Source organism: Sapajus apella, unplaced genomic scaffold (assembly GCF_009761245.1).
Source record: "Sapajus apella isolate SASKATOON/1434 unplaced genomic scaffold, GSC_monkey_1.0 scaffold38, whole genome shotgun sequence".
NCBI lineage: Eukaryota > Metazoa > Chordata > Mammalia > Primates > Cebidae > Sapajus > Sapajus apella.
Genome location: NW_022436978.1, coordinates 22,282,150 through 22,300,751, shown reverse-complemented (window position 1 = coordinate 22,300,751; position 18,602 = coordinate 22,282,150). Strand labels below are relative to the sequence as shown.

At 39.3% G+C, this 18,602-nt stretch overlaps 1 protein-coding gene across 1 annotated transcript in view; it reads left to right on the top strand.

Moving 5' to 3' along the window:
- The window catches only part of KCNMB2 (potassium calcium-activated channel subfamily M regulatory beta subunit 2), a 262,400-nt gene that overhangs the window by 217,425 nt on the left and 26,373 nt on the right, over positions 1-18,602 (top strand). Inside the window, exon 2 of the mRNA XM_032298537.1 lies at positions 8,045-8,167. Within this exon, the coding sequence (XP_032154428.1) occupies positions 8,112-8,167 (56 nt within the window). The 5' untranslated portion in view covers positions 8,045-8,111. The remainder of the gene's footprint in view (positions 1-8,044; positions 8,168-18,602) is intronic.

Genomic DNA, 18,602 nt, shown 5'->3' with positions numbered 1-18,602 from the left:
TAACTACAAATAAAATAAAATATCTAGGAATAAACTTAACCAAGGAAGTGAAAGAACTCTACAATGAAAACTATAAAACAATGATGCAAAAAATTGAAGAGTTTACAAACAATGAAAATATATTCCATAGTCATGAATTGGGAGAATCAATATTGTTAAAATGTCCATACTACCCAAAGCAATCTATTTTCAATGTAATCCCTATCAAAATACCAATGACATTCTTCACAGAAATAGAAAAATGATCCCACAATTTATATGGAGCCACAAAAGACCTAGAGTAACCAGAGCCATCCTGGGCTAAAAGAACACAACTGGAGGAATCATATTATCTGACATCAAATTATGCTCCACAGCTATAGTAACCAAAACAGCATGGCACTGGAAGAAAAAGAGACAAATAGACCAACGAAACAAAATAGAGAACCCAGAAATAAATCTACACATCTACGTTAAACTCACTTTCAACAAACGTGTCAAGAACATGTATTGGGGAAAAGATAATCTCTTCAATAAATGGTGCTGGGAAACCTAAATATATGCTGAAGAAAGAAACTAGACTCCATCTCTTGCCATGCACAAAAAACAAATCAAAATGGATTAAAGACTCAAGTCTAAGATCTCAAACCATGAAACCACTGTAAAAAACATTGAGGAAACTCTCCAGGACATTGGCCTGGGCAAAGATTTCTTGAGCAATACCCCAAAAACACAGAAAAACAAAGCAAAAATTGACAAATGGGATCACATCAAGTTAAAAAGCTTCTGCACAGCAACGAAAAAATTCAATAAAGTGAAGAGACAACCCACAGAAGGGAGAATATATCTGCAATCTATCCATCTGGAATTAGTAACCAGAATATACAAGGAGCTCGAACAACTCAATAGAAAAAACATCTAATAATCTAATTGAAAAATGGGCAAAAGTTCTGAATAGACATTTCTCAACAGAAGACATACAAATGGCAAACAAGTATATGAAAAGTTCCTCAACATCACTGATCATCAAAGAAATACAAACCAAAACTACAATGAGGTATCATCTCACCCCAAGTTAAAATGGCTTTTATCCAAAAGACAGGCAATGACAAATGTTGGTGAGGACGTGGAGAAAAGGGAGCCCTTGTACACTGTTGGTGGGAATGTAAATTAGTACAACCATTATGGAGAGCAGTTTGGAGGTTGCTCAAAAAAATAGAAATAGAACTACCATATAATCCAGCAATCTCACTGCTAGATATACCCAGAAGAATGCAATTCAGTATATCAAAGAGATACCTGTACTACCATGTTTATTTCTGCACTATTCACAGTAGCCAAGACTTGGAAGCAGCCTAAGCTTCTATCAACAGATGAATAGATAAAGAAAATGTGGTACATATATACAATGAAGCACTATTCAGACATAAAAAATAGATCCTGTCATTTGTTCCAACATAGATGGAACTGGAGGTCACTACATTAAGTGAAATAAGCCAGACACAAAAAGACAAACTTTGCATGGTCTCACTCATTTGTGGAAGCTAAAAGTTAGAACAATGGAACTCATGGAGATAGACAGAGGCTGGGAATGAGAGTCAGGGATGGAGGGACGAAATGCACGTGGTTAGTGGACACAAACTACAGCTAGACAGAACGAATAAGGTCTAGTATTTACCAGCACCGCAGGTGCCTGCAGTCTACAATAATGTATTGCACATTTTAAAATAACTAAAAGAGTAATAATTGAATGGTTTGTAACACAAGGAAATGATAAACACTCAAACTGATGGATACCACAATTACTCTATGACTATTACCCATCGTATGCCTGCATCAAAATAACTCATGTGCCCCAAAAATAACTCAAAATAACTACTATGTACCCATAAAAATGGCAAAGAAAGAAAGAAAAGCAGTCTGCAATAAAAATCCACAGAATATATTCTCTTATTTCATTCTTCTCGAAAGGCAATGGTGTTCTGCCATGCACTCTTCTTTACCTCTAAACTGGGCAGCAAGCAGAGCTATTCACTCCATCATCTAGGCATCAAATTGGGAGATAAAAGTAGTTTTTATTCTTGATATGAAGCATCATCAAGAGACTGTTCAGTAGCACTTGCTAGTTCCCAAAATTATATTGACATTTAAGGGTAGGTAGAGAAATAAGAATCCTCAAAAGAAATGGCAGGAGCAGCTAGATAACAGTAAGGAAAGCCAAGAGAGGACTGTCCTCTGTCAAGGTTGCAAAGCATTTACAACATTCTCTTTATAGTAGTAGGAAATGAGCAACAGTATCAAATTCAGCAAGCTGAGAGCGTAGGTAAATGTGGAGAGACAGCTATTACATCCACCTGCTGGGAAGTCACAGCAACCTTAGAAGAGAGCTGCTCTGGGATAGCACAGATGTCGATTTGTTATTCTGACCCTTCCATGAACTGGACTCCTTAGAAGCAGGTCTGAACATTTTGGTGACCACAGTACCCAGGACAGAGCCTGGAATATAAGAGGCACTTAATAAATGTTTGGCAAATGAATGAACTAAAACAAAATAAAGTATGTAGTTGATTTGGAGAAAAAAAAAATCTCAATGACATTTAAAACTCCTCGTAATAAGATGTACCAATGTTTTCTAAATTAAATCACGAAGTCTAAAATTATCACCATATATTTAGCTTCTTCCCTGAAGGCCCTGGAGCCAAAACAACCCAGTTCCTGAGGAGAACGTATAATCTGCCACCTACAAAGATAAAGTCTTGGATATTAGAAGCAACCCTAAATTTCTGTGCTTAGAGTGACCTTTTGAGTTGCCAGAGTGATGTCATTAGTGCTACAATTTTATGCAAGATTAGGCATGTAATTATGTGTTAAATGGCTCCATTGGCTCCTACTTGCTCATTTAACAAACCAGAGTTCATTCAGAGTATCCCAAACGCGTCACTCAAGGCCACGAGCACTAGGACACTGCGGCCACTTTGCTCCTTCCCCCCCACACTCACTTGTCCTTGCAGCTGTCACCTTGAGGCCTCAGCACTGGAAGGAAGTGAGAAGCCATGGTGAAGTGGCACCCACAGAACCACGACTCTCCAGCAGAAGCTTCTAGAAACAAAAGGAGTATCCATAAGTAATTAAACTCACATGAAGTCAGAGCCTGAGAGTCTCCAATCGTGTTCCTTGGCTGCACTTCATAATTACCTGGAGAGCTTCCAAAAATACATTGATGCCGGAGACCCACCCCCACAGGTTCTCATCCACCTGGAGGGGGACCAGGCACCAGTATTTTTAAAAAGCTTTTCCAGATGATTCTAACGTGTGCCCAGTATTCAGAGGCACTATCTTCACGTTCTTCTGTCTCAGAATGGGTATCAGAACTTAATGCTAACGAGAGAGCACTTCAGATTTTATCACCCTGCATCTCAGAAAACCACTTTTCCTCTGTTGAGTGCCCCTGATCCATAGAAGAAAAAATCGATAGTCTAAATGTACAAGTACAAAGTGGCTTAATTGAATTTTTTTACAAAAAGAGAAAAGCGAATCCATTTGTTTTAACTGCAATAACAGGGGTGAAAGAAACAATTGTTCAGTGTGTGCCTATTACGTGCCATGATCTACTTTAAGTACTTTTACATGTATTGTTTTATCTATCACCCAAGTAACCCAGAAAGGCAAATATTATTATTCCCGTTTCTACAGTTGAGGAAACAAAAACTCGGCAATGTGAATTGACTTGTCCACGTCACAGAGCTGGCATTCGGCGTTCCGGGAGGCACACGAACAAATGGCCTGTCTGCTGCCCTCCCCTGTCTTCTTTCCGTCAGGCCATGCTGCCCTATCTAAGGAAAACCCAGGAAATGATCCTTCGCCAAGCAATAGAAATGTTCTTTCCAAGTCAATGAAAGGGATAGACGGAGCTGGACAATCAAGAGAAGGAAAGAGAAGTGGAGGGTCAGAGTGGAGGACGGGGCAAGCTGAGGGCAGGGTCAGAGTGGATCGTCAGCTGCACCCAGCAGGTGAGCTGCAGTGCGGGAAGCCAAAGTCACACCAAGGTCCACATTTTCCAGCAGATACTAGATGGCCAAGGCAGCAAACACAGCCACGTGTCACTCTGTGTCCTGGACTGTGCCCTAAGGGTGCGTAAGACACAGGCCTGCCTTACAGGTGCTTCTAACCTCGCGTAGGGGGCAGATGTGCAGGCACCCAGGATAGATCTCGCCTTGCCTTAGCAGGGGTAAGTACCCAGAACTGGGAGCAGAGATGAGGAAGCTGTTTGTGTGGGTGCGAGAAGGCTCACAGGAGAGGCTCATCCCAGGTGGCTTTGAAACGAGGTAACTCCATCACCATGAAGGCAGGAGGAGCAGCCAGAACTGAATCACAGAAACAGAAACTAGCAAGGTGTGTGCCTGAGACATGGACAAGGGCCCTTCATAGACTCCCGAGACGCAGGGATCATCACATCCTCACGGCCTGTCTCCTTCCCCCCAGGGCTGAGGTTCTACCTGTTAGCTCTGAGTCTTCACATGGTGCTCATCTGCAGTGGTCTAGGAATGGTTCTGCCAGGTTCGCCCCAGCTCCTCCATCATTTAACGGTGGAATTCGATTCTGGTTCTCGCTCCCCACTGCCCACAGCTCCGTGCAGCCCGCATACGACGCGGGTCTCTGTTCTGTGTTAGGGTTCCAAATTGTAAAATTTTATATAAAGCACTTTCTTCTGGCCTCTATATCCCTTTCCTGATCACCACGCAAATGAAAAGTTTAAAGTGAGCAAAGCTGAATTAATTTCTTAAGGAGTTCGGGAAGGCTGTCTTTGAGCTGGGAAAGCAGCTTCCACTAACATACTTGGAATTCTAGGTGTTTCATCGAAGCCTGGAAATTTTTTTCAACCTGCACAGAACCTTTATACTGTTGTCTTTAAAGCAGCTACTCAGTTTTATTTTAATTAGCAAAGACTTTAGCAGGTTTTAAACAATAATTTATCTTTATGAAAGAAAAATAGGGCAGAAACACTCTAAATCTACTTATTGGAATAAACTGAAGAGTCATTAAGTCCTTTCCAACAAGATTTAGACAGTTCATTAGAATAAATGTATATTTCATCTCCCTCTTTCTATATCATTTTAAACAACAGAGCAAAGGTACAATGCTTGAATAATGACACACAGCCTGAAAATATTCTAAATATATTGAAATCACTGCAGTGCCTTTCATTTTGCATAGTTTCAAAACGTTTATAATTTGTATGGTGTGCCTATTAAAGGCTGTCTGACAGCCAGGAACAGGACAGCACTCAGGAGTTTACTGCTTTACCTAGATTCAGATTGTGGCCAAACCCTGTGAAGGTATGACTAAACCGATCAGAGGATTTCACACGAGTCCAAGCTGAAGCAGCTTCTTGAAAGTTTAAGCTAATCCTCATTCTTATGAAGTAACTCATCCAATTTAGATTAAAAGTACTCTTCTTTCCTGAAAGTTAACTGGTTTTAATAACGGATGTGGTCCCTATTCTATTTGGTATTTAAAAGATGTTCAAAAAGAAACATAAATAACTTTAAACAACCCAGACCTAAGCCATTTAAAGAGACAGCAGACGTAATTTCTATGTCTGTCTCATCTAGAGTCTGGGGCATCCATTGGGTAAATCCTTTGATCGCTGCCTTTATCCCAGAACAAGGGCAGGTGCATGATTCTTACGTCTGTCCTGGCTACCTAGCTCCCAGCCATGTTCTACCTCCCACAGCCTTCGTTCCTCAGAGCTCTGGTGCTGACCTCAGGGCTACAGAAGGAGATCAATTTCCAGACCTAATCCCAGAAAGTATATACAGTGATGTAGCATATGCTTAGATTCATTCTTCAATTTCTTGAATCACAAAATATTGGTGCTAAGAGGTATCTTAGAAGTTATCGGTTTCAAACTCTCCGTGGTAGGGTAAGCCCCAGAGTCATTAAGTGACTTTCTCAAGGTCACACAGCTAGTGACACAACTGGGCCTGTTACCAGCCACTTCCTCTGGGCGCGTGCTCCGATCCCTGCTGCTCAGTGAGGTCTGCAGACCAGCAGTATCAGCATTGCTTCAGAGCTTGTTAGCAGGGCAGTCTTTCAGGCTCCACCCAAGACCCTTTAAAGCCAATGTGCGTTGTAACAGATCTTTCCCTGTGTCACTCGGGCTGCGGTGGTGCACTGACAAGCACAGCTCACTGCAGCTCGAGCTGTCTTCCCACCTTAGCCTCCAAGCAGCTGGTGTTACAGGCACACACTACCACACCTGGCTAATTTTTTTTTATTTTTCATTTTATGTAGAATAGGGATCTTGCAAAGCTGCCAGGTCTGGTCTCAAACTCCTGGACTCAAGCAATCTTCCCAACTAGGCCTCCCAAACTGCTGGGATTAGAGGCATGAGCCACCACCGCTGGCCCAAATCTTGAGGTCATTCGTGTGCACATTACAGAACCGCAGCCAAGCCAGGCGCATCGTCACGGATCTGCAGCCCCAACCACTGCGGAAGCTGAGGAGGCGAGATTTCTGAACCCAGGCATTTGAGGCTGCAGTGAGCTAGGATTGTGCATGTGAATAGCCCTGCATTCCTGCCTGGGAAATATGGCCGTTCTCGTCTCTAAAGGACACATTTTTAATTTAAAAACTAAAAGAATTGAAGGCAAGTAGATATTGGGTTGAAGCATGGTTCTGCCTCTTCTAAATGTAAGCAAAAATCTCAAAATCCTGAAAACATCATTTAGAACCTGGAAATAACATCACTACCCACCCTGCAGAGTTTTCATTGTATAAAGCACAACATAGATACATGCAAATGCATTTCATGAAGTATGTATGTGCATAAGTGTGTGGCATATAGTTGCTGATATGTTATATAGTAGCTAATCTGATATGGAATATAGTAGCTAATCTCTGATATGGAATATAGTAGCTAATCTGATATGGGATATAGTAGCTAATTTCTGATATGGAATATAGTAGCTAATCTAATATGGTATATAGTAGCTATTCTGCCCTTATGGGATATAGTAGCTATTCTAATATAGTATATAGTAGCTATCTCTGTTATGGTATATAGTAGCTAATCTGATATGGGATATAGTAGCTAATCTCTGATATGTTATGTAGTAGCTAATCTGATGATATGGGATATAGTAGCTAATCCAATATGGTCTACAGTAGCTAATGTCATTTCCATCTCATGCTTTTCATTAATATTGTGCTGAACCCGACGTAAAGCCATTAATGACTATGCATCCACAAAGGAATCACCAGTCTTCCTTCCTTTGTTCTAAGGCGTTAAATATCATTTTAACTTTTACATGTGATTAAGACTTCTTTATTTAGTGTTCCTGATGCCCAAGAAAATTATTATGATCTGGAAAACAAATAATAATTGCTAACTACTTTTAGTGCTGTGCATAGAGAGAAAAGACCTTCTCCCGAAGCCAAGTCATAATCAAAACTACACAACATTCTTAAAATACCTTGACTCTTGATTCTATAAACCTGGTCTCCAGAAGCCAGTATCAGCTGGCACTGATGCTGTAAGTTTCTTAGGCAGAGACTCAACTACCATAAGCAGAAGCCACAACATTGGCAGAAGTGGGGCGCAGTTAGAAGATGACGCTTCATCACCAACATGTCACACTTGTCGGCACTTAAAAAAAAAAGAGAGAAGAGGGAAGAAGAAGTCGAATTTCAGTATCCAAATCTGAACTAAAATTTTGGAAAAATACAGCATAGTACAGAGTATGAAACCATACCAAAGTGATATTTTGAAGGAGATATTTTGGGGAAAATATGATTTTAACATCAACTAGGAAATCATGTTTTCCAAAGGCAGTGACTCTCAACCCTAGCAGTGTGTTACAATCAGCTAAGGGAGCTTTAAAAAGATCGAATGCAAATTTCCGAGAGGCACCAGGCTCTAATGTTTTTTAAAACTTCCCAGGCAGTTTTAATGTGCAGCCAGGATTGAGAACCACTGCCCGTGGCCTCAAAGCCCTGGTGGTGTTTCAGAGTTGGTCCCTGAGAGCTCTTCGTGGCTGTTAACTCCCGTGTGTGCCTCTTCTAGGTCTTTCTGCCAATCCTCCAGGACACCGACCATAAGGAGAGGAGACCCTGGACCAACATCCTCTAAGATGTTTATATGGACCAGCGGCCGGACGTCTTCATCGTACAGACATGACGAGAAAAGGTAAATGCAGTGGGATTCTGGGCCCTCTTCAGAGCATGCACCTGACTGTCCCACGAGGATGTCACAGGAAGGTGCTAATCAGGCAGCCGGGCCTCCGCCCTGCAGGTGAGGACAGACTCTGCACTGAGGAGCAGGTCTCAGCATGCTGCCGTCCTCCTCCTCCCACGTTACATGTTCACTTTCAGCACATAGCTCTGAAAAAGTTGTTCCCAGCCGAAACGCCCTCGTCACAAGCTCTTTGCTTAGCTAACTCTGCCCCTGCCTTCCAGTTCCCAGTAAGAACCAGCGCTCCCACATCCTCTTTAACCAGACAGACAATGTCGCTGAATTTCCAATGCCGAGCGCTGTACCTGGCACACGGTGCTCAAAAAACACTGAGTACCAGATGGATTAATGATAATTTACTCATCGAATTAATTAATAAAAATTAAATAAACAATATGGTTAATAAAATGATAAACACAGAGAACTACTGGCAGTTCAGTTTCTTCTTCTGAAGTGATGAAAACTGCATTTCTGGGCACTGGATATATGGCAGGGAGGGAAAACAGAAACTATGAGAAGAGGAAAAGGGACAGACAAGTCCATTGAGCCCTCAAAATCCTTGGGAGAACAGCCTGGGGGAGGGAAAGATGAGGGAATGGAGGAAGGATGAAGGGCAAAGCAGCGTTGATGAAAGACACGGTGACCTTCATGCAGCTCAGTCCGGTCCTCGCACTTGGGCTCAGGGAGTGAACGTATTCGTCAAATCCTCCCGTCGTTTTTAAAGATTTAGTCTCCCTCTTTCTCACTGACCTTATACTATTATTTGGGTTACGTGGAGCTAAATGTTAAATATAACTGCCTTTACCAGCATATTACAGCTTACGCAAGTTGCACGTCAGGCAGAATCTGATAGAAATTAGATTGATTTGGCTGAAGGAAATTTGTGAAAAAATTAAATTAATTAAAAATTACAGTTGATCAATAGTGCAGGACACAAGGAGAAGAAACTGAAGAGGATTTGCCTGAATACTGTTTTCAGAGCTGATGCTTTTATTTTCCTTCTAAAACCTGACTTGCCCCACAGATAAAAATTCTGTAAAAAATTTCAAAAGGAAAGTTGTTCTTCACAATAATTATATATTATAGCAAAAATTGGGAAGCAACTTGAAAATTCACCACAGAAAATCTGCTAAATAAATCACTGAATATAATATACCACTTAGCATTTTAAAATGCTCTGACATTAACCAAAAAAGCAAGTCGAAAAATTGCATACAAACTCTGATTGCAGCCACAAAAAACACACAAAGGCAAAAGTCTGGAAGAAATAGCATGGTTTTCACTGCTCTGCTTTCCAAATGCTTTGTGATATATTGTTACCTTAATTACGAAAAAATAATTATATGATATTTAAGTAAAATTATAGCCCAGAAGGCAACTAGCGTTTGAACAGAGTCCCTCAGCTCATCGTGGTGCCAGGCAGATTAACTGAAAACTTACTTTACCTGATCTTCCCTAGGTTTTCACTGCTTTTCCCAAGGCTTAATCAAATCATTTTCCATTTGCTTTCAAGTTGAATAATCTTTCCGCACGATCTTTTCTGTAACACTATAAAATCTCATGTGTCATTTCAAATTCCGTATTTGAAAGTGCGGAAGGGCAGAGATTTGGGTCTGAGACTTTCCTGCCAGGACCAAATCCAAGCGTCGTGCTGCCTGCAGGAATATGGCAACTGTCCTGAAACTCTGAAGGCTTTATTAGAGCAAGGGAAGTATAATGTATTTGTCTCGCCTTCTGTTTACTCCCATCAAATCATTTAATACATTTTGCTGCTTTTTATGAACAAAGGAATTAACATTTAAGAAGCAATTACTGTGGACTATAGGTTTTAATTGTGTTCTCTTAACTTGTAAAACAGAGATTATTATGCCCACTTCACAGATGAGGAAACTGAGGCATTTTAAATAACTGAGAGATTTTAAATAACTTCCAAAGGCCCAACAACTAGCCAGTGATGGAATCAGGATTTGACCCAAGCTGGTGCGCTCTTCCCTGCACCGCAGCACCTACACATGCTCTTGTCAAACTTGAAATATTTGCAGAGACAGTGAACACCCAAGCCCGCAAGGGGAAGAGTTGTTAAAGCAGAGCTGGATGCTGTATGTCACAGATGATGACAAACACATGACTGGTATATTGGCAATATTTGTGGAGTTTGAAAGCTGTGAACAGTTAGCTTAGTATTCTGCATCAGTAGGATTCTATGAAACTTAAATTACTGTTTTTTTATTTTTAAAATATCATTTCAGAACTATGGGATTTTTGATAATTAAAATATGACTATGAGGAAATCATTTTTCAAGCTTTATTTATGGGATGGAGGTGTAAAAGCTTATTAAATAAGTCTGCAGGGCCCACAAATACAGCGGAATCTGCCATTCAGCTGGTACCCTGGCTTTAATGTTGGACTTCATTTGTCTGTGCCTTTTTCTTGACAACCTCTTCGTTTTGCTGTTTAATTCACAAATTCTTGGAAGAGACGCTGCAGATTTAAAGTGACTTTGAGCAGTATGTGTGGCTCCGTTTAAGATGCTCTTGGTGCAGTAGTCATGGTGATAATGAAGATGATGATGGCTGATAATGAATCCACATAATTAAGGTCCTCACATTAATTATTTGGAAATAAACTAGATTGTCTGACAGCACTGCCTGAAATTGCTGGTAATTCAGTGTCTTCTCATTCTGCAAACCTGGCCCCTGCGTGTGCCTGGTTTCTCCAGCTGTGTTCTTACAGCAAACCCAGAGGCCGGGCCATCCAAAGTCCTCAGCTGCTCTCCACAGTGCCTCTTCGAGACCAGAGCCAAATATGTCAGGATACTGGATTCCCTGGGATTCCTCAGACAGGATACTGGATTCCCTGGGATTCCTCAGACAGGATATTGGATTCCCTGGGATTCCTCAGACAGGATACTGGATTCCTTGGGATTCCTCAGACAGAATACTGGATTCCCTGGGATTCCTCAGACAGGATACTGGATTCCCTGGGATTCCTCAGACAGGATACTGGATTCCCTGGGATTCCTCAGACAGAATACTGGATTCCCTGGGATTCCTCAGACAGGATATTGGATTCCCTGGGATTCCTCAGACAGTAGATACCAGGAAACCAGCTCAAGGACAGACAGAACAACTTAAGTAGAAGGAAAAGTTAAATTCCGAAACCAAATGTTTTCTTGCTCAGAAGACATGGAAGTCAGTTTTACTTTTTTCTTCCTTATTTTAATTCAAAGCCAGGCCTTTTTCTGATCATCTCCTATAGGCAAAATGTAAGTTCCCATTTTCGTCTTGCATTCTACAACCCAAGGATATGAAGAAGTATTTTTTATTCTCTAAACAAACTACTTCGTTAGTTGAACTTACTTTAATTTCAAGCAGAAGAAAAAAAAACAGAATAACTAGAAATTAAAGAAGAGAAGGTTTTTAAAGTTAAGGGCATTACAGATTTTATCAAATATTCTTTAAATTGTTTTTATTAAATATTGAAATGATACAAAGGAATATTTATTACATATGTTAATATACAAAAAATGATATTATACACATCCAGGCCCCCATCATTTAGCTTAAAAAACAAAACAATCGGAATTTTTGAAGCCCTTGAGGATGCACTCCTGACACTGTTCTACTCCCCATCCCAGCCCCATCCCGAGGTAATCCCCATCCTCAATTCTGGGTATATCATTCTCTGGTTTGTTTGTTTTTTCATGAGTTTATCACATTTGAATCTTTAAACAATATATTGTTTGTATCTGAACGTTTGGAGACTTCATACAAATGGAACCGTGCCGTGTTTATTCTGTGACTTGCCCAAACGTTGTTGCTGTGACCTGACAGTGCCCGTGTGAGCCCCACGGTGTTTTCTGCTCTGCGGGGTCCACGGCGTGAACCTCCTACCACTATTCATCCAGTCTGCTGCTGACAGACGTTTGCGTTATTCCCAGTTCCTCCGTCTTTACCAACAGGGCTGCTATTGTACATGTCTCTTTGTGCACATGTGTGATGCTGCTTAAGATTTATACCTAACATGGGAATGGTTGGTTCGACACACAGCTTTAATTTTACCAAGTGATGCTGTGGTTTTCCAGAGCAGCCATATATGCGATTCCCATTCCTGACAGCCTTGTTTAGAGTTTCAGATTTCTGATTTTCATTAATCCACAGGGTACCATGATTCTAATTTTTATTTCTCAGATTAGTCATGAGATTGCATCTATTTCTTCAGTCCTTTTCTCTGAGTTGACGGTTTAAATATTTGGCCCAATTTGGTCAAATACTTAACTGTTTAAGTAATTTGCAATTATTTCATTAGATTGATATTTAAGTGACATTTTGTGTCAATTATAATCATACATCTTATCATGTTTCTACTGGATGTTTGTCTTTCACTAGACTTGTAGGAATTGTTTATAAAAGTCCATATTAATTCTTTATCTGCTATATCTATGCAAATGGCTTCTCCCTGTTTGTGGCTTGGCTTTTCACTTTCTTTACCATGTATTTTGATAAATATATTAACATGTTCTTCATTTTAACATATTCTAAATTAACAATTTTTGAAATGTTTTGAAATCCTATCCTACTCCAGATTCAAATAGGTATCTTCCTGCACAGTTTTCTAAATATTTTGTAGCATTATCTTTCACAATTAAGGATTTGGTCATCTGGAATTGATATCCAATATCCAGTTTTTACATGGATAACCAATTGCCCCAGCACTATTTATGGGAGAGTTTATCCTTTCCCCATTGAGGTAAAATCACATGTCATATATGACATTTCCATATGTACATGGATATGTTTTTGAATCTCTATCCTGTTCTACTGGCCACTTTTGTCAACCTCGGACAAACGCCACACTCTAGTTTACAAATTTTAGCATTATGCCTGTAATACATCTTGATATTTGATAGGACGAGTCACCCATCTTGTTATTTTGTAGTCAGAAGTGCATTTACTATTCTTAGACACTTGCACTTTCAGGTAAGTTTTAAAATCAGGTTGGTAAGTCACACATATCACACTTCCCAAAAAAAAACTCAGGATTTTTACTAGAATTTTATAAAATTAATTTGTGATAAATTTTTATGTCATCTTTATGTCATCAAGGCTTTCTCTGAATGAATATGATTAACCTCTACATGGGTTTCTCTTCCCTAATATCTCCTGATAAAGTTCTACATTCCAAGAAAAAGTGTACATCACTTATTAGATTTATTTCTAAGTACTGTCTCTTTTATTGAAATGGCATTGAATTTATTGAATAATGAGTTGTTTTAAACATTGAGTCTCCACATCCCTGAATATAATTCCTTATTTGTCCATGAATTTTATATTTCATCCAATACACTTTGCAGTTATTTCATTAGATTTATATTTAAGCAACATTTTCTGGCAACTATAATCATATCTCTTATGTTAGATATACCGTGTTTTTACTGCTAATGTATAGAAATGCTACTGCTTTTGTATTTACTGATTTTTTTCAATCAATCAACCTTGTAGAACTCAGTATGTTTTTAAGTAGTTGCTGGTAGGTTTGTTTGGATTTCTCATATTTGTATTTTGTACAAATAATAATGGTTCTTTGTTTCCAATCCTTATGATATTTTTCTTATGTGTTACATTCTTACTCCGTTGGCAGGGACTTTCAGGATAATATTGTAGAGTAAATCAGTTATGATTATCAATGTATTTGGGCTGCCTTCTTCAAACTCAAGTTACCTTTTAACTCACTTTTCATTTATTTGTATAATTTTTGTCTGTTTAATTCAGCCAAACTAATTAAATCTTTAAAATTGTATTTTATTTTCTCACAGTTGGAAATTTGGATATTTCATTTATGTTTTGAGATAATTACTTTTTCATGTGTGCATTAATTGACCAATGTGAAGATAATTAATGATTTCATTATCTTGCCAAAAAAACGAAGAAACTTGAAAGACCCTACTCTATAACTTCACTACTTGCTGCTGTTGTTGTTGGTGATGCTTTTTAATCCGAGACTCAGGAGGGACATGTCCAAGATTTGTTCTGTGGGCGCATTGAGTAATACTGAAGTGTGGGCTTCTACTGAACCCACCGCCCAAGCAGTGAACCGAGTACCCAGCAGGTGCTTTCTCAACTCTTTTTTCCCTCCCTACCGGCCCCTTTTTGGAGTCCCCAGTGTCTGTTGTTTCCCCACATGTACCCATTGTTTAACTCCCACGTATAAGTGAGAACATGCAGTATTTGGTTTTCAGTTTCTGCATTCATTCACTTAGGATTATAGCCTCCAGCTGCAAAGGATACGATTTCATTCTTTTTATGGCTGTGCAGTATTTGACAGTGTATATGTACCACATTTGATGAACATTAGGCTGATTCTATGGCTTTGCTATTATGAGTAGTGCTTTTATGAACATATGGGTGCAAGTGTTTTTTGATGGAATGATTTCTTGTCCTTTGGGTAGATACCCAGTCCAGTAATGGTATTAATAATGGTTGCTGGGTCAAACGGTAGTTCCATTTTTAGGAATCTGAGAAATCTCCACACTGTTTTTCATAGAGGTTGAACTAAGTTATATTTCCACCAACAGTGTCCAAGTGTTCTCTTTTTCTCCCAGCCTCACCAACATCTGTTATTTTTGGCATTTTGGTAATAGCCATCCTGCATGGTCTCACTGTGGTTTTAATTTGCGTTTCTCTAATGATTAGCAATGTTGAGTGTTTTTTCATATTTGTTGGCTGCATATATGTGTCTTCTTTTGAGAAGTGTCTGTTCATGTCCTTTGCCCACATTTTAATTGGTTATTTGTTTTCTTCTTGCTGATTTAAGTTCCTGACAGATTCTGGGTATTAGTCCTTCGTCAGGTGCAGCGTTTGCAAATATTTTCTCCCATTCTGTAGGTTGTCTGTTTACTCTGTTAATTACCTATTTTGCTGTGCAGAAGCTCTTTCATTTAATTAAGTCACATTTGGCAATTTTTGTTTTCATTCCATTTACTTTTGAGTACTCTTTTTTTGTAATGTTTAAATTACACTGTCTATTTTTGCTGACATATAGAAAGGCAATTAACTATTGCATATCAATTTGGTTTCAACAACTGTACTAGTTTTCTGTTTCTTTTATTGTTGCTGTTCTTTTGTTTTTTGTTTTTTGGTTTTTTTGCAAGAGGGTCTTGCTCTGTCGCCCAGGCTGGAGGGGAGTAGCACAGTCACCATTCACTGCAGCCCTGAAATCCTGGGCTCAAGCAATCATCCCACCTCAACCCCACAAGCAGTTGAAACCCCAGGCATGCACCACTAGGCCTGGATAATTTTCTTTTTAGAGATGATACCTTGCTGTGTTGCCTAGACTGGTCTTGAACTCCTGGGTTCAAGTGATCTTCCTCCCACCTCAGCCTCCCAAACCATGGAGATTAGGTGCAAGCCACTATGCCCAGCCTAAATTTTCTTATTAATAATTTATCTGTAGATTCTTTTGTATTTTCTTCATAATTATGTCATTGATGAATAAATTTTTATTTCTTCTTTATCAGTAAATATACCATTCATTCATTCTACTGCTAGTAAATCAGTAAATCATGAATGAAACAGGTAATAATAGACATCTTTACTCTGTTTCTGCTCAGAAAATGGATTCTTTCAACATTTAACCATTAAGTATCAAGTTTACTATAGGCATTTCTTCTATACCATTTGTTATATTAAGGATGTTCCTATCTATTTTTAATTTGATAGGAGTTTTTATCATGAATGGATATTAAATTTTGTCAGATATGTTTCTCCACATTTATTACACTACTATATGATTATAACCCATTAATATGTTTATGTAATAGATTACATTAATAGATAATAAAATAATGGCCCACATTATAAATTCCTGGGATGGCCCCAGCTTGATCATGGCATATTTTCGTTTTTATATATTGCTAGTTTAAGTTGTTTTTAAAATTTCACATTTATGTTTATGAAAGATATTGGCCTATAAGATTTTGTGTATTGTTCTGATTTGGGTTTAGTATCAAAGTTTACAAACCTCATTAATGGGTTGGGTAGCATTTCATCTTTTTCTATAGTCTGGAATGATTTGTATACTATAAGTAGAGTTTATCAGTCATCAGAGACTACTATCTCCATTATGGTGATATTTTTAACTGATGACTCTATTTTTAATGGTTTATAACTATTTGAGTTTTCTATTTATTTCTGAATCAGTTTCAGCAAGTTATATTTTTGAAAAACTTTGCTGTATATTTCAGGAAGTTATATACTTCAAAGTTTCCAAATGTCTCATCATAAAGTTTTTTAAAATATTTTCTTTCTAATCCACATCTTATCTGTGGCTATAGTTTTTAATTCCTGATATTCATTTGGACCTTTTCTATTTTTTTCTTGATCAATTTTTTTCAGAGGCTTGTCTATTTCATTAGTCTTTTCAAAAAGATAACCTTTGAATTCACTAGTCCTTTAATATAGTTCATCTATTTCATTTATTTCTACTCAATTTTATTATTTCCTTCCTTATACTTTCTTTTAGTGTATTCTGTTGATCTTTTTCTAACTTCCTAACGTGGATGCCTCGTGCCTTATCTTCAGGCTTTCTTCCTAATGCAAGCCTTGGACACTGTGCATTCCCACTGCTTGCTCCACAGTGTTTTTCATATCATTTAATTCTGCTGATTGATTCTTGTTGTTTATTCTACGACCCATGAGTTCTTTGTGCTGTAGTTTTGCTTCCATCTGTAGATGTTATTCTAGTTATTTTTTTGTTATTTATTTCTAGCATTATTGTACCAAACCCAAATAATGTGGTCAATGTAAAGGTCAATAATTCCCAAAGGCTCTTTAGGTTATAACACTCACTTATCTGGACAATTCACACAATTTTCTGTTTCCTTCTGCAGCTTGAATTAAGGCCTTTTACAAACTTCAATATGCTAATTGGTCCAACAAAAATAAATATGAATTAAAATGTTAAGATATCATTGGGAGAGTGTGTTATCTAATAAGCTAAAGGCAGGACTAAAAAAAAATAATTCCCACCTTTGTTTCCATAATTTCGATCTCACTTTTAGTGTCTTGTCCGTAAGACCTGGGTCACGGCATTGCAAGACTTCCTGGGAGGCCTCATGAATTAATAAGTTGGCAATAATAACATTAGGTTCATGGACGAAATTCTTCACATTAATGACATACACATACATAAATGAAGTGTGATTGTCATTTCTTCCCAAACTCAAAAACACACTGCTTCCAATGAAATGTACACATTAAAAGATTAAAAAGAGAATAATAATTAAGTTAACCAGATTGGACCATAAAATATACCCCTATCAGCCCAAAAAAAAAATCCATGAAATCTAAAACGAATTGAAGATTACGATATACGTCAAAGACGCACAACTCAAAAATGAGGGAGGCTGTGTGCGCAAAGGCAGAACAGTGGCTGCGTTCATCCACACGTGCCTTCTCTGCCACGTGAGATAACAGGTGTGTTGTCCTGGGCAGACACGTACAGCAGCTCTGCTCACTGACACTCCGAAGGCCTCAGCAAGCCGCTGCCTCACAGGCCCACCTTCGTAAGATCTCACAGAAGGGCATGTTTCCCTCAGTCTGCGAACTAGAGGCGTCAGTGCCTGGAAAGCTTGACTTTTTTCTGGAAAGAATACCAAATTTGTTGGTGGTAGAGCCAGTGGACACTGATGGTGAGACAGAAACGGAGGGTCTGTTCCAGCCACGGCCCTTGATTTATTTAGTTTTAATCGACCGTCCAGCTGCCCTGTACCTGGCCAGCTCACCGCCTCTGCGTGTTGTAGCCAGTCTAGTCCACATAAAAGGAGCATATTTTGTGAGCCTAATCCTACAAAGACGTAGTCCGTCTTTACCTCTTGAACGGCTCAGTAACCCCTGGGCCAGAGAGGCACAAACATAGATATTCAGCACATGTATGTTCCAGAAGAGTTCGCAGCCACGTAATTTCAGATAGATGTAATTCTTCATTTCTAATTCACGCTTTCCCTACTTGTCTTCCCCGCGCCCACCAGGCGGCCCATCACGCACTGACAGCTTCAGGGTTCTGCAGAATTCTCTTCTGCCCCTTCCATGTTTCAGTACCCACCCTGTCTTTCATTTCTCCGACTACCAGGGAGTCTCATTAACACTCGTAGGGTGGCTAGTTCTAGACACAAATGATGCACAGATCTGTGTGCTTGTTTAAGTTCTGGGGTGCATGGGCAGGTTTGGTGCACAGGTAAACGTGTGCCAAGGGGTTCACCGCTCCGTCAACCTGTCACCTGGCTGCTAATCCCAGCATGCCTTAGCTCCCTTCCCTAACTCTCTGCCCCTCCGCCCTCCCGCAACACGCCCCAGTCAGTGGTGTTCCCCTCCCCGTGTCCACGCCCCAGTC